This window comes from Dermacentor andersoni, chromosome 1 (genome assembly GCF_023375885.2).
Source record: "Dermacentor andersoni chromosome 1, qqDerAnde1_hic_scaffold, whole genome shotgun sequence".
Lineage (NCBI taxonomy): Eukaryota > Metazoa > Arthropoda > Arachnida > Ixodida > Ixodidae > Dermacentor > Dermacentor andersoni.
In genome coordinates this window covers 156,539,804-156,562,542 of record NC_092814.1, presented here as the reverse complement: position 1 = coordinate 156,562,542, position 22,739 = coordinate 156,539,804, and the positions used below count along the sequence as shown (strand labels likewise).

Sequence of the window (22,739 nt, the reverse complement as noted above, 5' to 3'; positions counted from 1 at the left end):
AGCGACAGTGATGAGGACGACACGGAAAGCGACAGCATAGGCGATTCAGGCCCGACAGTGGCAGAAGCTGCGCGTTACGTCAGCCTCATGAATACAATCGTCGCGACAAGAACAGGGGCGCGATAACATAACTATTCAATACGAGAAGTATTCCAAACTCCGACACCCGGCAATGAAAAAGGCGCCCCGGTACTTCTGCAGCACTACCGCGCGCATGCACAGAGAATACGTAACACCAACGAGGAATCTGCCATGCGAGTGTTTGACAAGAAGAGGGGGCTGGCTGAAAAGCTGGCACGCAACTTCAGTAAGTTTGAGGCCGCTGTCGTCTAGCTAGGCTGCCGCAGCATCAAATGAAAATAACACTTTTGTCGCGCGAAGTGAATAAATACTGCATGTTTTTTTCCCCTTTCATCGCACTCTCTCTGAGTTCCGTGTTTGACAGGTAAGTGGGCGAGCTCATGCTATTTCGGTTAAACAGTACTACTGTTTAGTACGTACTTTTTCCGAGCTCCGGCCAACTACAGTTTGAGGTTTCACTGTATCAGCATCAAATGAAACATGAACAGCGGAGCACATGGAACAAGCATAAGTGAAGGTATACGCCATCCAGTCATCACTATGTATAGGCGCACACACATTTGTTCTTGTATTTGAAAGGGAGAAAATAGAATAAAAGAACAGGAGCTAAAATATTGCAGTTTACAGCGAGTATTGTCACACAGTTCGCCGAAACCATGAGTACACCGCAAACAGCGGTGCGCATGGTGCAATTCGCACCATCATCATCAGAGATAGGATCGCTCATGTGGTTTGTTGCTTGTGCGCCACATTAATTCTTTCAATCGGCAAACTTGCGCAGCACAGTATCGCTTGCAGCCGCGACCGTGGCCAGCGTGGGCGTGCCGCGCACGTTTAAAGTATAAACCCCATGCAAGCAATCTTGCGCGCGACAGCGACAAGCAACGTGATGGAGATGCCTGTCGTGTTCGCTTGTCGCCTACAAGTTGTACCCCATGCGAGCGATGACTTCGAGCGACGTCTCCTCAGTGTTGCCGGTATGAGGGCAGCAATATAGGCGCTAAAACTAGCGTGACGCGTGCTTTATTAACTTAGGTTGATGTATTTTACTGTAAAAAGCAGCATAAAATATTTCTGAAGGTCTTCCAGTAGGCTCTTATCCATGCACGTATAAAAATTCAATCATTTGCTCATTCCGTGCGACAATCGGAAGTACTTGAGCTATGTACATCCAGTTCCGGCTTCATGCTATTCACTAGTCGCTCATAGCACTTCTGGGCGACAAATTCTAAATGTGCAGGACCAAGCAATCGCGCGACAAGACCGAGCAATCTGTTCAAGCGACGGCCCGATCCGTCGCTCATCGCTGTTGCGCACAAAATCGCGCTCATGGGGTTTAGCCTTGACCGTTTGACTCCCACACGAGCGCAGTGTGGCCAAATCAGATGTGCACGCCTGTCAATGGTGATGATTGGACGGCACGCACTATACTATCACTAATGCTTGCGCCAGGCGTTCCGCTGTTCCAGTTTCATTTGACGCTGATAGTACAACTCCCAAGGTCGATCTCGCCGCGCGTTTGACTTTCAGCCGCCAGTGCACATTTGTGAAGGTGTGACGTCAAGTCGCGTGATCCGCTGCAGAGGCGTCACAGCTGTGCTCGCTCGAGCCTCGACACTGTGTACCATGCGACTAGGCGAGGGTTTAAAGGGTTAAATATAGTCAGACGTAGCAAGAGTACGCGCACACATTATGTCACGTTGACGAGAACAACAGAGTCTACAGTGTGGCCAAAGGTTTGACGCACTGGCACAGTTAGCGTAACTGAACGCTGCCAACGTGCTCTCATGTGCCTGGCGTCAAGTGACGCTCAGCCACGCGCCAATAACGTCAGACTATAAACGCACCTTAACAGATGCTTTGGTGGCGCTTGGTCGCTCAGTCTGGCCATGGATGAAGCATGCACCAGTGCGAGTGCATCAACTCTTCGCCGCAGGCGCCAGGTTGAATCTGAGCACCCTGCCGATATAGCTCGCTGGGAAGAAGCCCTGAAGAACCGTGTCTAACAATGCTTAACAGAGCTTTCGCTCATATAACTAGGTTCAAGCCACGTTGAACCTCAGCCACTCTTTTTATATCGCAGTGTGACGGGGATAACAGCAGGCAAAAGAAAAGAGAAAATGTATTAAAGTGATTTATACAGAGAGAAGCCAAGATGGCGGAACAACAACCACATGAGCGCTTCGATCGTCGTCTTCATCCCCTTGCTGGCGCCTTCTCCAATGTATGAGAGTGGCTTGTAACATATGACCCCCGCTAGTGGGAGTGACATCTCGGCGCTTAGGGAAGGGTTGTTGTCGAAGAAGTATGGCTTCAAACGGGCCACGCGCCCGATATCACTAGGAGGTATGGACAATAACTAGCTACCGTCCACCTGGGCGATCTCGTATGCAACTTCGCTGAGCTGGCGGAGAACCTTACAGGTGCCAGAGTAGCGAGACAGAAGCTTTGAAGACAAGCCCACATGGTGGGACAGCGTGAAAAGAAGGACCAAAGAGCCTGGAAAGAAGTGAACGGGTCTGTAGTTGCTGTCATAGCGGGCCTTTTCGAATATCTGCGAGGCAGATGATCCCATGCAATCTGGCTAGCTGTTTGAGCCCGAGCAGCAGCATCGCGGGTGCACTCTGTAGGAACTCTGTAGGAGCTGATGGCACGAGAGTCTCAAAGGGCAGCGTAGGGTGGTGGCCAAACAACAGGTAGAAGAGAGAAAAGCAAACGGTGTCGTGGCGGTGCGAGTTGTATGCGAATGTCACAAACAGCAAAACGCTGTCCCAATCATGATTATCTGCAGAAACGCACATTGAGAGCATCGTGGTCAGTGTGAAATAAAGACACTCAGTGTTATGGATGGTAGGCTATAGTTATCCTTCGTTGGTGTTCCACACGTCACAGGTTGTCGTCAACAACTTTTGAAAGAAATGAACAACCGCAATCGATCAGCAGCTGTCATGGTGCGCTATGGTGGAGAATGGCATTGTGAAGCAGAAAGTCCACGACGTCAGTGGCACAGCTTGTCGGCAGTGCCCGGGTGACGGCATATCGTGTGGTGTAGTCAGTACCTATGGCAATTCACTTGTTCCCCGTAAAAGAAGTCAGAAATGGTCCAATGAGATCGAGGCCCACGCGGTAGAAAGGGTCAATGAGTCTCTTCTGTCATTGTGGAAAGAGCCAGGTGCCTGGTGCTGCGGAGCTCCGTTGTATCGAGTTGGTACCCCGCACCTCCACCAAAAATGTGACAGGGATATTAGTAGGCAAAACAAAAGGGAAAATATTTCCGTAATTTATACAGACAAGCAAAGATGGCGGAACAAAGACCCCACAAGCACTTCTTCGGTCGTCGTCATCCCCTCGCTGGCACCTTCTCCAATGTACGGAAACGGCTTGTAACAACAGGAGTATCTTTTAGAGACTTTGCTATTGCAGATACTGCCCTCTTCAGGAACTTGTCTGTGTCAACTTGGTCAAAGCAAGTGCCCTTATTGCATCCTTTCACCAATGGAAAAATTCCAATGGGAGGTTTGGAGACCTAAACTTTTTCGCAAACAGCATTTTTCGTAAAACTTGACATAACTTGCGTAAAATTGTAAGATTATCCAAAATTCGTAAAGTTTACGAAAAATTCAAAGGAATTAACAGGTATGTACTAGCAAACATCCGCTGGTCTTCAATTTAACTATGCAAGCCTGCTCAGATCATTCCTGAAAGGCATGGAACGCTTCCGTCTATTACACTTCTTGACTGACTCAAGTGATTTTAAAGTTATCTTTCAAATCCAATCTTCCAAACCTCATAAGAAAACAGACAAAGCCTGATCAACATTAGTAATACAATCTGCCCATTATGGTAGCTCCTACATATTTATAATAACACTGATAATGTGTGCTTCCCTCAACAAGTTGCAAACAATGGTAAACATTATGAAACAGTAAAATTATGATCCCAAGACATCCTGGCCTGTTGCATGTTTCTAGATGAAAGTACTGGCACAACATGAATGGCGCCGGCACGACAAGATGTTTTTATGCGCAGTACCTTCTGTACCTGTGCATAATTTACCTTTGATTTAGAAAGGAACTACTGACACTATACGGCGGAAGAATGAACAAGATAACACCCAAAGATGCCATGTAGTACAGCGTATCCTAAAAGTTTTTTCAATGACCAACAAGTGCCTTACAAACTGAGTAAAATGAACACTTACCGTTCCAGATGGTCCTTGTATTGTGCCGATCCATCGAAAGAGATTGTCGCCATCAGGGAATGCAGAGATACCTTTGTCACCACACATCTGGCAAAAAAAAAAATAATATTTCAACAAAAAGTGAAATTTTTCGTAAAAAATACGAAACTACTATCAGCCAGCAATAGTAGCATCACCAATATTCTAAAGGTGCTGCTTCTGGTATCTGGACTGAAGGTACCCAGCCCCCTTTTTTAAATATCGGAAAACATTCAGTTATGTGGATCAAAAATACCCTATTTTATACACCACACTAAATAATAATGTACAGTTCCTTTGTTCCCAACCTTTTCAATGCAAGGCTTTAGACAATTCCACAGGCACAATACATCAAGCACTGCTGGTAATGTGGGTTTCATAACCTCGGGCAGCAGTGCTGATTTCATACAACGTGTCAGCGCAACTGATGGGTTTATTCATTGCAACATGACTAAAGGCACACATAAGGCACCACGAACAATAATTAAATATGAGCTCAAGCCTCATAGCTACAGTCGTACAACAAAAAGGAGGCCTCAATGCCCTTTAACAGTTAATGCAAACCATACTGGTATCTACAGAATGCCTTGCTTAGCTATAAATAAAATTCCTGATTCAAGATGGTAAGAACAAATCCCAGTTTCTGTTAACATAATTGCTATATCATACTTATCACCAAGGTAGTCAGTTTTCATGCAAAGTCGCAAAGAGACTACCGATGTTATGTGAAACATTTTGCAGGTAGCAGGCTATCCAGCATCATTTCAGGTTCTGCAAAGCAATACTAGGTTTGTGTAAGGTGAGCAGTTGTGTGTGTGTGACGCAACCATGTGTGCGAGCATGGTAGCAAGACAACAACAATCGTATGACGGCAACGGCAAGATTGCTACTCCGGCCATTAGACGAGTTTACGAAATGCCAACTGTTAGGTTCGCCATAGGTAGTGGAGGGGTGGCAGCTGATTGTGAGGTCATCTGCGACTAAGTGCCATACAATCGTACGTACCTGTCTACGTGACGTGGTCTAAATTACGATGGAATTTGTACTCCGGCGAAGAAATGTTAAAACCTATTTGACCTGGGCTGATCATGTCACACAGCTTCTACATAGCATTAACTCCTACGAGGAATGATTGGGGAATGTAGGCCGATCCCAATGACTAGTGCAACCTAATGCAGTCTCAAAGCACTAGATGTCACAAGAATACAAAAGAAACTGGCTTCGTTCAGCCCACTTGTTTGTGAAACATGTTGGCCAGCCACTTTGTTTTTGTCGGATAATCTGCACCCCTCTCTGTGGGCTGTATGTCAAATACACTGGTGTAGAACTTTACCTGAATTCATTGTTTTGTATGCCAGTTTACCAAGAAACAACACATGGTTATTGCAGAGGTTGTTCTTCCACACCGGTTCTTAATGGTACATTTCTTTTTAATGATTACGTCATACCTGTGCCACACGGGCACAGAAAATGGCATTAATTTCCTAACGCCTTAATATTTAATGTCATTTACGTGGTGCCACATGAGCAAATCAAATGGCATTCTCCTTAAGAGGAAGCTTTAGCTCGGGTGCTCCTATCTAAATACATGTAAAAGGAGAATTCGATTTTGTCGGCAACCACTGCATTTGACAAGGTTTGTTGCATTTAAAAGAAAAACTTAAAATCTAGTGACTGTTGGTATCAAATTTTTTATTAAAAATTGGCAAAAATCGAAACTATGAGGTTTACAACCCTGTAACTGAACAATGAAAAATGATAATACAATTCTGTGAATTGAATCTAGCAGTACATCTAAAGCACACAAAATTTATATGTTACACATGAATATAAAAAAATTTTGTAATATGGATATACAGCTTTTGCAGAACCCTTGTAACCAACGTAACTAATTCACGTAAGATGCAAAATGGCATATCAAATTTGTCCGCTTTGAATGATCTAATGGGTGCCGTTTACAGAACCGCGATAGCTGTTCTTGATGCAGAGCTATGAATTTGTAGACTTTGTGCTTCTATTGTTTTTTTTTCAAACATTCTAATTTTAAGAAATCTTTTTAACACAATTCAAATCCTAAATCGAAATTCCGCTTCCAACAGTCACTAGAACTGAACTTTCTCTCTCAAATGCAACAAATTTCATTAAAATCGGTGCAGGAGTAATCTCAGAAAAACGGTTTTGCATTTTACATGTATTTGAAAAGGCCACATCGGAGTTGGGCCAGAGCTAAAGCTTCCTCTTAATGTCATTCGTCACCGAAGGCGTCGGAACTTCTTCGACTGAGAAATGCGTACTCTTCGATGCCATAGCTTGCTCATTCCAGTTAACTTAAATTATTTGAAGTGACATCCTATGTAGCTGGAAACAAATTTTTCAGGTGTTTAAGCTATACAGCACACATAAACAAGCAGATCACATTTTATATAATGCAGAATGAAACAACATTAGAAGAGATGCTGATGCAAGCGAAGTAGTGTTAAATGTTGGCAACAAGCATACAACAAGACAGCGACAAACTAAAGCTAGCGGCACCATAGTATGCTTAATTCTACATTTCACTAGCCTTGACTGCAGGTTAAACTTGTAAATGCATGTTTATCCTTTTATTATTCCCTTAATCTTGCTCGCTTCAGAAGACACTGTTAACGACATAGGGTCAAATGTCATTAAATCGAATGCGTGGCAGTTCTGCCAAAAAAAAAATTCAGGAACTTCAGGCCTTTACTCAATGCTGTTTTATGTGGACGTGTGGCACAGGTATAAGTGGTCTATCACGTAATTGTACAAGGACGTTGTAAACACTGTCTTTGTTGTACCTGTGTATCACTCTTTGTACTCTGCAGCCCCAAGCCAAGATGTTTTAAAACATATTAATAGCACCAGGTGTGAAAACTTTTTTTAATGATATACTGGCATGCTGCTTGTGCCAGTATGGATGGAACAGAAACCCTCTTTGTTCCTTGGGATATAAAATGCTTATTAGATCAAATGCCAGAGTCAATTGAGCATGTTTTCTTCAATTGTTACAATGTGGTTTTCTTCTGGCACATCTTGCAATACACCTTGAAGAAGGAATTGCCCTTAGAAGTCCATGGAATAAGGTTTTCAGCATAAAATGACGGCATACCATTTTATGTTTTAACTTTACAGGGCCTTCACAAGTACATGGAGGTCCCAAATGGCTATTAGCTATAATGATGTTGATGCAAAACCAGTCTGCAAGTACTTCGAGAGGCAGTAATAATTTTTATGGAAGTGCGCAAAACAAGAAACGTGCTCCCCAGTGGGCACCCCGTGTAGAAACCGCACTGCGTATGAAGCATTTCTAACTCAACAAGGGCGTCCCATATTGGACTGGCCTCCGAAATATGTGCAATTCCTCTTGGCTATTCCGCTTGTGTCTCCTTGTGTATCAAGTTCTGCCAGCAATAAAAAAAGTGATCGTTGACCAATGGTTAGAGCAAAAAAGAGGTGAGGCGTGCAGACAGGACACAAGAGTAGAGAAGTGGACAACACGGCGTTCATGTTGTCCACTTCTCTACTCTTGTTCGTGTTCACTTCTCTACTCTTGTTCGTGTTGTCCACTTCTCTACTCTTGTGTCCTGTCTGCATGCCTCACCCCTTTTTTGCATTATGAATCCTTACCAACTAGCTCAGCTTTCCGTCGTTCAATGGTTAGAGCATTGGATTGTTGTGCTAAAAGATAGGAGGTTCAACCCCACCATCGGTAATTCTTTTCTTTCTGTTGAAGAGGCCCGAAACAAGGCGGGAAAGAAACCTACCTACCGCAAAGTGCGTAGAATGAGGCAACAAATGTTTCGCATTAAAATTTGTCAAAATTACCGCAATATTACATTTGAAAATACGTGAAATTCCGGCTCATTATTACACTTTGTTCTCTTTCTTCTGCGACGGTGGAACAGTACAAGCTGAAAGCATTTTCTTCAGGTTGCAACGTTCCCGCCACTACCGTTCTGCTAGCAAAACGTCATCTGATAGGGGGAAAAAAATGCAGGTCACTACGCAAACATACGCGCCAAGTTGCAGAAAACTCGCACACACACACACACACAAAAAAAATGCTCGCCAGAAAAAAAAAAAAAAAACACGCCACGAGCACGGGATTAATGTGTCCGATTTCAACGTACCATAAGCGTCATCAGCTCCTGTTGAAGCCTGAAAAAGAGAAACTATATACGTGAGCGACACAACGATGTTTAATAACAACCAAGCCAATTCCTGCCTGTGCATGCAAGTTAACAGGTGGCTTAACATGCTGAGAAGCAGTGCAATTACACGCGATGAATAGATTGCGTGTTCACAGCAACCATCCAAATTATACATGCATACATGCAATGAACATGCTTTGTTGGCTATTGTTAACGTGCAGGGATAAAATACGGGCAAGGAAATAAAATGTAACCTAATTAGACAACAAGCCTAAAAAATGAGCGACACTCGCTACTTTGCAACTTCAGACACAAAGCCAATTTATGGATTAATTAGAGAGGCCTAGGCCTATCACTGGCACACGAGCTGTGATACACCGGTCCGTTACCTTTTTGCAACCGAATGCCTTCCGGAGTCAACCCTCCGTTGCTCGTCGTTGCTCTTAGCGTTCTCATCTAGGGCCAGTGGATCAATGTTTTGTGAAGCCATTTCGAAAACAATGCCCCGTAGTCAGCACTCAATGCACAAGCTCATACAAGTTTATGCAGCCTACAAGCTTGCGTTCAAAACCCAACGAGTATGGCAACGAGCCAATCAGTAGAGTAATCGGCACAACGCAGCCAACGCGACGACGGCAACGACACCTTACAGTGGTGGCCGTGGCTTGCACTGCTCGGGCAATGGCTCGGGAATCTCGCAGCGCAGTTCGAAATATTTTCGTCAGCCGTTTAAAGCAGCAAAGATGGTGAACACTTTGTGATTCAAATATTTTATAAACAGCTTCACTGGAGGAACAGCTATGAACTGCCTTTTACTAATGTAAAAGGTTTTCGTTCAGACGTGGCATTTGATTCAGGGATCAGCGAACCCTGGTATAAACATTGAATCACGTGAAGACCGTTCGCTGGTTCTTTATTCTATAGTTCGCTGCCTCGTTATGGTGCGTCGCGGCGTCGCCTTTGCCTCGATTTTTCTTTTTCTTCCACGTGTATTTCGCTTGTAAGCGCCTTCGCGTACCTGGTTCTCATGGCCTCTCCGAGGTTCGTCGTTCTTACCGGTTCGCCTGGTGTTGGCAAAACCACTATTGTAAAGAACGCAGTGAAGGCTCTTACTGATCAAGATATCACTGTCTCGGGCTTCTACACGACAGAACTACGAGAGAATGGAAACAGAGTTGGATTTGATGTTGTTACGACAGACGGCAAAAGGGCCCCGCTAGCTCGGCTTCGCGAAATGTGCCCCAGTGGAAGAGGTCCGTTTGTGGGAAAGTACTGTGTCAATGTGCACGCATTCGAAAACATTGTCTTAGACTCTTTAAAAACGAAGTGTGATGTACTTGTCATTGATGAAGTTGGCAAGATGGAACTTTTCTCCAAGCCATTTGGTAACCGAGTTGCTGAACTCTTTTCGGACGAAAACAACTGTATTCTCGTCACTGTACCCGTGAGCACTGGAACGCTGTGCCTACCTCTTGTGGACCAGATCAAAAGTGATAAGTGCGCTAGAGTCTTGACCGTGAACCGCTCAAATCGGGACTATCTCTTGAATGAAGTGTTGGGCACTCTTCGAAATGCTGTTGGAAAATAAAAGTGTCCTAGGACATCGTCGTCGCTTGTTGTCGCTTTCTGATTATGAACTGCGCAGGTCCAATCTCTCAAGTTTCGCGAAGGGGAGCTTCCTCTTTTGGATGCGTGATCGAGTGTGTGTCGGGAGTCAAATTTAGACGCTGAGCTGTTCGACTTCGCCACAGGAAAGGGGAGAACTTCGTTTGCGTTGCGCGTTTTTAAGTTGCGATATGGACGTCGTTCGAACAGCTGTCGAGGAATGCTGCTTTAGAAGCTTTGTAAGTATTGCAAAACGTTTACGCTTAAATTTTCTAGACGCTTTGGCCAAATGTGTTGCGCTACTGCGTAAGTAGGGAGGTACTGACGTTTTCGCTTGCGAAGAGGCGGTTTTGAAATTAGCTTGTTTTTAACAAAAGTGCCTTTTCTGTTGTCCAGATGCACGCCACGACTTGGTCAGGTGGTACATCTCGTTGAAAGAAGACTTGAGATGTGTTACTTCCAGTACTTTGTCGACATGGAAGATGATCAAATGGTTGTTTCATATGAAAGCCTCCCTGAAACAGTTCTTTTAAAAATTTTTCTGAAGCTTCCACTACCTGATCGCCTCCAAGCAGCCCTGACCTGTCGTCAGTGGTACAACATCTTCACTTCACCAGCTGCATGGACCACATTTCACTTTCGCTTTTATGGCCGCAAAGACACGAGGCTTCTTCAGTGCATTGTGTCCTATGGTTCTTACCTACGGCAAGTTGTCATCGAACTCAACCAGTTCCAAAATGTCAATCGTGTGAATGCAGTACAAGCTCTTTTACAACTTGCCAAGTGCTCTTCTACAAGGTTATCAAGCCTCAGCATCATTTGCACTGGTGAAAATCCCCTATTTTATGCAGGAAAAGAATTTGTGTCAGCCTTGGAAACTGTTTTCAAGAGGTCTAACAGTCATTTGGTTCAAGTGAATCTGAGCAAGTTTCCAATGATGATTGATTCACATACTATTGACGTTCTATCTCGGCACAACCCCAAGCTAGAACGTCTGAACATTCAGAATGACAACCTTGTTTGCTTGGTACACCCAGATAGCATCCTCAGACTTGCTCAGCGTTGCCGGCGGCTTCGTGAGCTGTGTTTACACAAGTGCAGCCTTTCCCAAGATGTGGTTCTGTGCTTCCTCGAAGAAAATCGTGTTCCTCTTGAGCACCTCTCCCTGCGGTGTCGGAGTGAGGAGATCATTGCCAGCCACCCGCACGATGAAAAGACACAACTGAGCTCGGAGCTGTGGTCTTGTGTGGTTGCTCGCCTGCCCAAGCTACGTGTGACCCTGCATTTTGACCAGACTTGTCCTCTTGTGGTCATTCCTTTGGTCATGAAGCCAGAGGTACCGTGTTCAGTGCTCATGCTGGAGACTTTCACAATCATACATGATATGGTGTTACAGGCAGCATACAACTACTCAGAAACACTTGAAAAACTTATCTTGCAAGCACCACCTAGTGCTGAACTGGAAAGTGCCTTGCTGGAACTTTCTTGCAGGTGTTCTCGGCTAAGGGCACTGCATGTCTTTTGCCCATTGAGTGTGCACACAATAGATAACATCCTACAGGAGCACCCACACATGAAAACTAGTGGGCTTTACACATTGAGGTCAGAAAGGGGCACTGATGGACCGTGGGCAACAGATGATAAAGTTAATGCATAATGCTCTGCACCATACCTGGACAATAACACTATTCCATAAACAAGCCAAACCATAAACTTTCCTTCTCCATCTAGTGATAAATGTTGGAAGGAGTCACCAAAACATTAAGGTTTGGCAAAGGAATCACAATTGCATTTAATATCTGAGTGGGATATTCATAAAATTACAATGCACAATTATAAACGCATCATGAATAAAAAAATATTACAGCTGCTATTGCAAATAGTCTGGGTGCACACTCAACTTTAAATATTGGATGTCAACATGTTCTGAACACTTTTGCCAAATTTTGCTCATAACATCAAAACAGCCTAAGCTAGCTAAAGAATCAACATATTGCTGTAATAATGTGCATCCGTGCTCAAATAGTAATAGGGGTTATGGGGTGATAGAAGCACACTTGACTTTTGATAAGTTATTACTCTAGGTCCACAGTTATGCTAGAAGACTGAAAGGACAAGATGCATTCATTGGCAAGTCGTGCAGTGCCAGTATACTAGCCAATATTACTGGATTTAGACAATGCTGGATTGGGCTAGTTGTTGGTAATGTTCCATGGTACTAGGCTTAAAGCATAAGAGCAAGACACAGGGCAAGATTCTCTTTGGTTGTCCTCCTTGGTTGTATAGTACAAAAGTACTCGTCAGCTGTAATCTTGTCCTGTGTCCTGCTTCTGCGCTGTAACTCTAATACCATACATTTGGCGTTGAGCTCAGTTCACAAATGACTAGAAAGGAGTAGCCTTAACTTTGGTTTCACAAAAAATGCATGGTTGTAATTCTTTTTTTTTTTTTCACAATTGAACAGTGGAATGCTGCATACAGAAAAAATGTAACATGTTGGAAGCATATTTCAGTTAGAAATCTTAAATAATATTGCCATAGTAAAGTGTTATGAAACTGAAATTTAACATACTTTGTCTTTTTTTTAACTGCATGTAAACAGCAAATGCACCCACTTACTTTATAGGTAATTCCATTGTTTTATGACTGCATATTGTTTCAAAAGCTAAGCAAACAGCCAAATAATTATGTAAAGTATACTTTCTTATTTTCTTATACTCAGTCACACAGGGCACTTTCAATTGCGAAAGAGCCCAATTAGGATCGAATTTCATAATCATAATTGGCTCCTTTCCACAGCTTGTGCAGAGGAGCCAATGAAGATAGAAAAATTTGATCCCAATCGTGCTTAATTGTGAGCAAAAGCATCCATGTGACACCAGAATCGTAGAACTCTGAACACCTATATGAAGTGAATTTCTTTGTAGCTACTTAATTGCACTATGCTTTCATCAGATCAGAATATTTAGGCTCTCACCTTTTCTAACTGTAGCCAGACAAGATGTGGCACAAGCTGCAGTTATGTGTGCAGATGCATACAGCGTACACACACAACTAAACTCGTGACTGGGTTATAATTTTCAATTATTCTCGTGGCAGAATAGGAAAATTCACTCATCAAAATGTGCAAAAGACTGGTGTTATGGAGTCGATATATGCTTAATGCACACATGAAACCAGTGGCACACTAACAGGGAGGTAAAAATACCCAGCACCCACCCAACCACTCAAGATTGGTCCCCAGCACATTCACACGCTTTGCCGTAATCGTAATCTTTGCTTTACTGCCCAATAGTTTCAGTTGGTAGATTGACCTTCTTCAGGGGTTACAGGCAAGTGAAGTCGTCTTGTTAGTCACCAAAGGCGAAGCAGCATTGTGGGTGTGGGCTTTCTTGCTTTTACACCCTCAAAAGCAGTAAACAAAAATATATTTTGAGGGAAAAAAGAAAATAAAAGGTCCAGGAGTAACACTGTTCAAATGGGCAAAAACGGTGTAAAAATGGTCACAATTCCTAGAATTAAAAAGGAAAGGAGAGCATGTGTGGACAGTGCAGATGGTCTGCATACAAACCCCACAGGAGTGCGTACAGATGCGCTTAGGCAAGATGCACATATGTTGCAAGACGGGTACAAAATATGTCGATGTGGAAGAGGAAGCGCAAAATAGAAAAGAACATATAAAAGACAAGACAAGGTTGGGGCACCCTGCGGCCCACCCACCACTCTGTTGCGCTGTGTCATCATTTGCAACAACCCGGCTCTCTATTAGTGTCGCCGCATCTCTCGATTTCCTTTCACTAAATAAATTCTGTCTAATAAATTCTATCTGAACCAGTGGATAAGCTTTCCACTCTAAGTTTGCTATGACGAAAGTAGAAGTCAAACATCTGCAATTCACTTGACAAGTATCAGAGAAAGGTGCCATTAAGCAGGTCACATGCAAACATATTTCCCATGTATTTACGGCATGACACTAACAGCAGTCGGGACTCGTAGAAAGTTTTGTTTACCTGTTAATATCTGGGATTGTTTGCTCTTTTACCCCCTAATTTAAAGATAAGCTTTCTTTGACTACCCCTTCTCTCTTCCCCCCCCCCTCCCCCCACTCAAGCCTTTCGCATGGCTGTTGCTGGGTCATTTGGTACTTTACTGGATACTCTAGCTTATAGAGCATGAAATTTTTGCTAACAAAGATGTACCAGTGAGAACACGTCTGTCCTGCATAATCAAACAATAAATTGCAACGTAAAACCTGTATACTCTATAATGTCAGCTCATAGGTATCGCTAATGTACACAGATCTCTTATTGAAATAGCACATGGTATCCAACGGCTTTTTTTCTTCTTAAATTCTTCCTTCAACAAGAATCAAGCATTGCCTTAATTCGCCTTTGTGATATTGCTGCATCGAAGTATCATACTGTGCTTCCACCGGAATTTATGTTTGCATTTCGGCATAGCTTACGAATGGTGTAGTGCATTGCATGATATTACACACTGCAGAGGATGCAAATGAAGACAGTAGTATGCGTCAGTTGTACAGCATTTAATTTGATGCTTCACAAAAGCTTTGCTTCACATAGATTCCTTCATGTGCGTGTTAGATCTGCATAATTTTTATTTCTATTTTATTGCGTACTACTCATGTCATTTCCAGCACCCCATCTGGAGTAGCACAGCTAGACCCTGCATATAGCAGAGCTGATACCTTCAGCTGTTATTAAATTTATCTGTCTCTTGTACAGCATAAGCTCATTCATTTGGTGCTGCTGGATAGGATGACCATGTGGTTGCCACAACTAAAGTGTATATTATCAGACGTCTGCTTTAATCAGCAACCACAATGAACCCATTGCCGATGGGATTGAATGTAGCAGCCGTCATACAATGCAAAATGAACAAGCCGACCCCACACCTAAAATATGGTGGTAGCATGTTCCATATAGATGCACATGCTTTAATTGTTAGCAGAATTATCTGCATCTGTATGGAGTACACAGCTTCACACAGGCTGTTCACAGGTGTACCACAACGTGCCATGAGTAAATTTAATATCTGCATGAAGGATGTGTTGCTTAATTTATTGGTTGCAAAATGGCTGCCTTTTATGTGCTTTATTGGTGAGATATTAACAATGCTTACGCTAACCTGTGAAAACCAATTTACTGAAGTGTCTATAATGTGCATCAGTGCTCCGTTACTGTATTTATTAAAGTTTTTTTCAAACTGTGGTGTATGCGTGTGTGGGTGCTCGCAAGTCCCTGAGAGAGTTCTACGAGGATGCATGTGTGGATGCCACTTGTTCGCGATTTTATCTGCATCTGTAGAAAGAACACAGCTTCACGCAGTCAGGCTGTAGTAGATGTGTCAGGTGTGCCACTCGCCCTTTGAAGAGACAATGTCCACCTACAATGTGCCTCTGAAGCAGTCTCTGTGGACTTGCTTGAACTCTCTCAAGGACCTACACCCGTCTGTCTACACACCATAGCTTGAGAAACATTTAACACACACACAAGGGGAGCACTCATGATGCTCAGTAGCCCTTTCAATATTAGGGTTCACACATTAGTACCAGTATTGTTAATGGTTGGTCAACAAAGCACACAAACTGCAGCTACTCTAAAGCCAAGCAGCACACATTTCATAGACGAAGTATAACTTACCCATGATACAACAGCACTATACTTGCAGCCAATAACTGTTCGGTAGTGATCCTTGTTAACTCTCGGGATCAATGTTCTCTTAACAGCACTGCTGACTAATGGAATGAGAGCTTTAAAATATGAGTTGTGTAAGAATTATGCAAATGGTTTGCTACAACTGTTACTTCCTGTAATAGTAGTGCCAGATAATACTTTGCGTATATTCTAGCTAGAGAAATGAAACCAAATTAGCACTATGAACGTGCAAAAGTCTATGCTGCATTACAATGTCTTGCCATTACACTGGATGACCAGCCTGTCATCCTTTGGCAGCATATATTTTGTGGTCTTCTGGTACCACATGCAGCAAAAGCATGAAGTGACATACTGTGCTGATGAGCATCCCCAAACAGGCATCGTGAAGTAAACAGTGCGATATATAGTTCCTTCAGGTGCTCTGTCCACATTTGTTCAAATGAACTTCATACGCCTTCTACAACAAAAATCTCACGAAAAAGAAAACAGTTTTGAAGGTGCTCTGAAATGTCCGTTCAGTTCGTCTAATGGACAAGTAGCACCATCTTCACGAAGCTCAGCAAAAGGCTTTTGAAAAAACTCAGGAAAATGGAGACTCTGACGCTCTATGCAGCAAACAGTAAGTATGCCTTCATTTGTATGTTTCTCTCATATATAAATAAATATGCAGAGCAAAATTTAGTGATTTACTATTAATCAAAATAAGATTCCATAAGTGCACAATAATTTTTTAATTTGTGTTACAAACACAGCAGAGTAGCACACACAGCTGAAAGCTAGCTTCTACATTTGTGGACATGTTGCCTCAAAGCTGCTTTCTCTAAGGCACTCTGCTTTTTGAGAAGCAGCATCCTTGACTCTGACATAATTGAAACTTCTAATTTGTCCAGCTATTTCCAAGCAGTGCAGCTAATAAAAAGTAAGCTCAATACTAAGACTGCCAAGGAGGTTTTTTTCAAAGAATGAAAAATGGCGTCTTTCCAGCTGCATATCTCTCACATTATGAGTGCACTGGACAGGGCACTGAAAACACTGTATAGAGAATTGGATGGAATTGGTGTGGTTTAATACTGATTATTCAGATGGTGTCTTTCACAATCCCACAACAAGCATTGCAGTGCACAGTGCTGAAGGATCTCCTGGAGCCTAGGGCACACAGGACAAGCAATTGCCTGAAATGTCATCAAAGAAGAATGCAGAGGAGAGGCACCACCTTTCCACCCCAATGAAACTGAATGCAGGTACTGACCTTGAGGAAGATCAGTGCATGAGGAAGCCATTCTGTAGTACCACAATTTGTACATATGTGAACTGGATAAACTCAATTTAATGTCACTATGTTCTCTACGGGCAATAATAAGAAAGTGGCCCATAAGGGTTACTTCTCACTTTGCTTACCTCACACTGTGCAACAGCCTGAACCTTAGAGATGCAAATGGGAAGAAGCTCCCCCTAAACACTTTAGATATGATGGCCTTCTAAACAGACAACATACGGAGTGTAAGCACCTGTACCAAAGCGGTCCCATGAAAACAGTTAGCCAATCAATAAAAGCCCACAGCCAATTTTGAACAACACCAGCCCACAGTCGCTACTGACAGGCTCCAGCAGGTACAACAGCTACAATCATTGGCTGGAGCACGATAGCAGCCCATACAAGCAGCACTGGCGATGTAAAAGATGCACAGATAAGTGCCACATTTGCTGCTGAAAGTGCATGACTTTCCTGTGCTTGCCTGCTAAGAATGACTGTTTTTACTCGTTTTGTGTTGCATAGCTAGAAAGGAACACTTGTGGAGGCTTTTTTAGTGACTTCAGGTGCCATGTCTACAAATGTCAAATGTGGACAACATAGAAAATGGTCAAAAATGAAAATTCTTGTTTCTACCTTTTGATGACTTTATTAGAAGTGTGGAAAGTCCAAAATGGTGCCGTATATTTTTCATATGGCAAAGTTAAATCGTGCCTGAAGACCATAAGCATGATTATTACCATTTATGCATAAAGATGTGATCAATGGTTATTTGCTCCACACTCGAGAGTGGCCGTTGACAGTGATAGCTTATGCGACACAGCATCGTTAAGATTTTAGGAATGGTGTAACACAACAACGGGCACATTTATTTATTTTATTTTATTTATGCTACACCCACAGTGCCAACAGGCATTAAAATGGGGGGGGGGGATGTCCGTTAAAAATACATAATTCAGGTACAGTATCACTAACAAACAAGGCAGCACAACAGAATTATGCACAAGGAAAAAAAAAGTAAGCTACAAAAACTACAACCATAAAAAATACTGTACATCTATGAACAACAAATGCAAAGTGACATTCCAAACTGTAAGGATTAGTCACCAAACAGAAAATACCGATAATCAAATTGGTTAGTTAACTAAGAAAAAGAAATCATTAGAAGAAATCACTACCATAAAATGGTACAACCGATTCCACTCGCAAATTGTTTTCAGAAAAAAGGACATCGAGAATAATTCTGTTTTACGAGAGTATTCGCGCACTTTAAGCTTGTAGTCAATCTACTGAGAATGGTAGTATGGTTCCCTCAAGTAGCTGTCCCTCTGGATTATAACAGTAGAATAGAACAGTAGAATGGTAGAATGCTGGATTTTAGCACTGAAGTTTGTGATATTGTCCAGAGATGAATCGAGCTGCTAAATTCTGCACCCTTTCTAATTTAGCGATGTCTCGCATAGTTAGTGGTTCCAGACTATGGATGCGTAGTCAAGGTCAGATCTCGCGTATGTCTTATTAAGAGCTACCTGGAAGTCTTGGTAAATGATTCTGCATTTCAGTGAAGAAACCCCGAGTATCTGGCCTATATTGCCTAATACATAGTCAACATGACACTCCCAATTGAAATTATGTGTAAACTCCTAGATATTTATACTCTGATCAAAACACCCTTCTTGATTAGTGTCAGCTATTGGCCAATAGCAGCCACAAATGGAAATCTGCTACATTACAAAATAAAGCGTCCAGAAAAAAGTGAGGAGCAGGCTTCTGTTGAAAAGAGTGTTTGAGAGAAAGGCGACTCTGCGCTCTTGTGAGCTCCACATGCCGTGCACAACTGCAAAATTTGACTGAGGTGTTCACAGCAGCATATGCTATCCACGGACTGTGTTTTTCACCAAGCCCGAGGGGTAGTTCAAGACTCCTTTAAAGGGCAAATCCGGCATTTCTTTAGCCATATTGGGACATTGTCATCTTCAAATGGCATTCACAGTCCTGTCACTGCTAGGGTGGTTCAATTTGCTTAGAAACTATTCAATAATTTAAAATAACCATTAAACGAGGTACTGAAACCGAGCGGGAAGCTGCTTTGCGTGACGTCATGATGAGTCAATGATGTCAGTTCCTAGACTACCGTAATGTAAACACACAGTACACATGGTGCTAACGCCAAAACAGTGAAGCTGATGATGTCTTCTAATGATATGGGGAGCTTTTCCAGCTCTTTCGAACTAGACAGCAGCTATTTCAGCAACAATATGAGCGCTGAAGGATCCCCGTTTGCTTTTGACTTGCCGCCGCCATGCGAGTCAGCTGACATGCTCAAGCTCAATAGACTGTGCTGTGGCAAAAGGAAGACAAGCACCGGTTATCATGTCTGTCAAAATTATCATTGTCAGCCATTGTCTCGTAGGAGCCAGCTTCGTCATTTCTGGGCAAAGTAGTAGTGTAGTCTCTGATGTCACAAACACAGCTGGTGAGTAAAAAAGGATACATTCACGGGCACGAGTTGGGAACAGGCAACCAATCTTTAAAATTCATTTTCAGGAAAACTAAATTACTTGCCATCATATCGTCTGGCACAGATAATCAGTGCGAAAGAGAACGTATATTAAAAATTTTATTAAGGTCAGTGGACATCGAAAAATTGCCGAAGTTGCCCTTTAAGACCGCAGAAAATGGCTTCGATTAAAATTTGTTCACAGCATATACTATACTAAAACAGGCATAGAAAGAGAAACATATGTTAGACTGCCATCATATATCTCACAAAGAAGAGCTCATATTTTCAAAATTTGTGAATTTACTTTTGGAAGTGATGCCTTGTGTTACCTGTTTTTTTCCTCACACCATAAGAAATGTTCTTCCACCTGCAAATGTTATTTACATAGTGCCCATTTTCTACCACGCTTTGTGTGCTTGATTTGAGTGCCAATTATATTATGTTACATAGGATGTATACCTCCTGCTGTAATGCCAGTATCAGCAAAGCAGGTACTAAATAAAAAAAATCCGAGGACACCTAAGCATTTCTTACATAAGTTGTGAATGCAAAAGCATTAACGTTCAATTGAATACTGCTGAGCGGTCCTTCGAATTATGGACTCCTCATGGGCAAGCAAGTGCATTGAGACGCTTGGCAATTTTGATTTCGTCTTACCGAGACGCAGTTAGGATGCAGGTGAGAGCTTGCACGGAGAAGGAGAATGTGGATAACGCAGACTTCTGAGAGCAAGAGGGAGGGGGACGTGCCGTCGCTACGATGCCTTCTCTCCTCACACAATACCGTGGCAGCAGGTGTTCCCTTTCGCCTGCTCTGCTACGTCGAGGCCAGAGCCAGCAAGCACAAGCCATTGTCACGAACGTGCGAGGCGTGCTCATGATTGCTGGCTTGTGATATGATGTGGTGTCACAGCCAATGGGAAGTTTTGCTGCTACAGGCGCCGCCGGCTCATTCACTCAATGGACCACTTGATGTTTTCGCATCAATAAAAATTACGGCATAACCCATCTTATGATGACTGTTGACGGTAATGTGATTAGCATTCAATCAATGTAGCGACATAACATATTGTTTAAGTCTTGTTTCTTTAATATCTCTATATTGGTGATTCCGAGACTTCCGTTGCTTTGGGCACATACAACATATTCTGCCTCCAGTATCAGCCCACTTTGCTCTGGAATTCGCTTGCCAAAGTTGCACAAGGACATGCCTTTCCAAGGCAGTAGCCAGAAGGTTAGCACTTGGCAGCAGATGGGAGGCGACCCAGAAACTTGGCTACTGGTTTTCCAACCTACTGTATAGGTGAAAATAGAACGTAAACTCTTGGTACTGCATTCATTGTGCTGGAAAGACAAAGGGTGCAAGAATGCATTTTACTTGCCTTTGTCAAGCAAGATTAAGCACTGTTAGTGGTGCAACAAGCGGACGCTGTCACCGATTGCTAAAGATGATGACGAAGAGTGAAGGCCACAGTTGACGAAGGTTGAAGTGGCTGTAGGTTGTGGAAGCAGCCTTGGGGAGGCTGGAGCAAGTAGGCGAGAGTTTCTTTCAAAAGATAGCCTGTTTTTTCCAACTTCCTAAAATTCCCACCATTTTGCATGCATCTTTTTACACACTCTTAAGCATGATGGTCATTGACCACATTTCGTTGCTTGTCATGACTTAGTGCCTCGGCACGGCCTTGATTACATTTAGAATGATCAAAATGGAAAGGCCACAAGGCGTGGCAGCTGCAGCAGCACATGATTGTCAATAACTCTCTCCATACAAGGCACGTTCAAAAACATTTTGGAGGAAAAGATTTATAAGGAGATGCCCTTAATGTGAGGCATGTTCCACAGCTTTTATAGAAGGTGTTACAAAGCCTCTTAAGTCCTCTGCAACACAAAGGCCTCTCTCCAAGATTACCAACCGCTGACTATCCTATGCCTGCATACTTTCTAATATGACCATTCCATTTATTCCTCTGCTGTTTTACATGCTTAGCTGTTCATTTTTTCTTTGCTGCTCAATGTTGACTGTGGACGACTAGAAATGTTGCCAGATAGTGGAAGTCATGCAGCCCATATATATTGAATAATAGAATATTCGAGAACTATTTAGTAAATCAAACAGTTCATTTTGAGTAGAAAGTTTCGTTACTGAAAAATCTGAATTGCATATGGGCAGTGTGTGGTCATTTAAAGAAGAAAAAAAAGGCATTTTTTTTTTAAATCTTAATCCTCTTTTAAAAATGATACATTACAGAAGTCATCTTCATCATATATGTCATCAGAGTCCACCCTTGAGTCTGGTGTGCTAGATGACAGTAGCTCATCGCTTGGGCTCAGTTGTACATTTTGCAAGTTCCTCTGTGCCTCTCGTTCAGCCTTAACCTGCAAATTACTCTTCCGCTTCCTCTGTCGCACATATTCTGCAAGGCTTAAGATTCTGGCTTGTGCTTCCTCCGAGTTGTGGGTACCAGGCTTAAGGGGGGCCAGTTCCTCCAAAGGAATCCTACTCTGCCCTTTGGTCTTGAGCAGAACCTGCCTTATGAGGGCTGCACGGTCCAATCCATAAATGTCCATCTTCATTTCAGGAGGAACATAGGGTCCAGCTTGCAAGCTCTCTTCTGCAGTGTTTGCACCTTCCTACACAAGGAATGCGAAGTATGTTACTTGTCATAATTAGCACAGCATTTTATGATCTGAAAACAGCAATCAAGCAACAAACTATTAATTCGTTTCAACACACTGCACAGCTTGTGTTGCCTTAAACATCTCTTAAGGTACAGTTAAATCTCGTTGATACAATCTTCACGGAAACTTGTAAATAAAACGTAACCAAAAATCGTAATATCTGATGCAAGCTCCAAAAAGTATGAAAATAGGCATACTTGGTGACAAATTGAATAGCAAAGGTTCATGTGGCGTCGAGTGGCACTGCTACGCAAACATGTTAAGCAGAGCAGCTTCACTCGACAACACACGAACCGCACCCAACGCACATATATTTGGCACCGTTGAAATAACTTGTCAGTTTGCACTGAACATGCATTTTCTTCAATGTCCATAAAGAAGTTCTTCTGGCAGTTAAGAAAGGAAGCCACCATTTATTCACTCAAATGAGCAGCGGTGCATCACCAGTCCATGTGGCCGCACTCTCGCCACAGCGTTCTGCTGCTGGCAGTGTGCAGTGTGTGTGTTTTTCCTCCAGTGTGGCTGGGGCTCAACACGTTCGTGGGTCGTTGGAA

The 22,739-nt window shown here is 42.9% G+C and overlaps 4 protein-coding genes across 4 annotated transcripts in view; 2 read left to right on the top strand and 2 right to left on the bottom strand.

The window, feature by feature from the left end:
* LOC126547427 (ubiquitin-conjugating enzyme E2 C-like) overlaps window positions 1-9,065 on the bottom strand; it is a 32,162-nt gene extending 23,097 nt beyond the window's left edge. Inside the window, exons 1-3 of the mRNA XM_050195430.3 lie at window positions 8,859-9,065; window positions 8,449-8,476; window positions 4,283-4,369 (exon numbers count right to left, since the gene is read on the bottom strand). Of these exons, the coding sequence (XP_050051387.2) occupies window positions 4,283-4,369; window positions 8,449-8,476; window positions 8,859-8,959 (216 nt within the window). The 5' untranslated portion in view covers window positions 8,960-9,065. The remainder of the gene's footprint in view (window positions 1-4,282; window positions 4,370-8,448; window positions 8,477-8,858) is intronic.
* Window positions 9,066-9,187: 122 nt separating this feature from the next.
* LOC126547426 (cancer-related nucleoside-triphosphatase homolog) lies at window positions 9,188-10,076 on the top strand. The gene has a single exon (XM_050195429.3). The coding sequence runs from the start codon at window positions 9,497-9,499 to the stop codon at window positions 10,055-10,057; it is 561 nt and encodes a 186-aa protein (XP_050051386.2). The 5' UTR covers window positions 9,188-9,496; the 3' UTR covers window positions 10,058-10,076.
* Window positions 10,073-15,306, top strand: LOC126547422 (F-box/LRR-repeat protein 8-like). Its single transcript, XM_050195422.3, has 2 exons — window positions 10,073-10,313; window positions 10,471-15,306. The coding sequence occupies exon 2, from the start codon at window positions 10,523-10,525 to the stop codon at window positions 11,729-11,731; it is 1,209 nt and encodes a 402-aa protein (XP_050051379.2). The 5' UTR covers window positions 10,073-10,313; window positions 10,471-10,522; the 3' UTR covers window positions 11,732-15,306.
* Window positions 15,307-17,627: 2,321 nt separating this feature from the next.
* The window catches only part of LOC126547423 (putative ribosome-binding factor A, mitochondrial), a 47,028-nt gene continuing 41,916 nt past the window's right edge, over window positions 17,628-22,739 (bottom strand). The window contains exon 6 of the mRNA XM_050195425.3: window positions 17,628-22,137. Coding sequence (XP_050051382.1) covers window positions 21,724-22,137 — 414 coding nt within the window. The 3' untranslated portion in view covers window positions 17,628-21,723. The remainder of the gene's footprint in view (window positions 22,138-22,739) is intronic.

Excerpts from the sequence above, each read along its gene's own strand:
- LOC126547426 (XM_050195429.3), top strand. The coding sequence starts at position 9,497 with ATGGCCTCTCCGAGGTTCGTCGTTCTTACCGGTTCGCCTGGTGTTGGC.
- LOC126547422 (XM_050195422.3), top strand. The coding sequence starts at position 10,523 with ATGTGTTACTTCCAGTACTTTGTCGACATGGAAGATGATCAAATGGTT.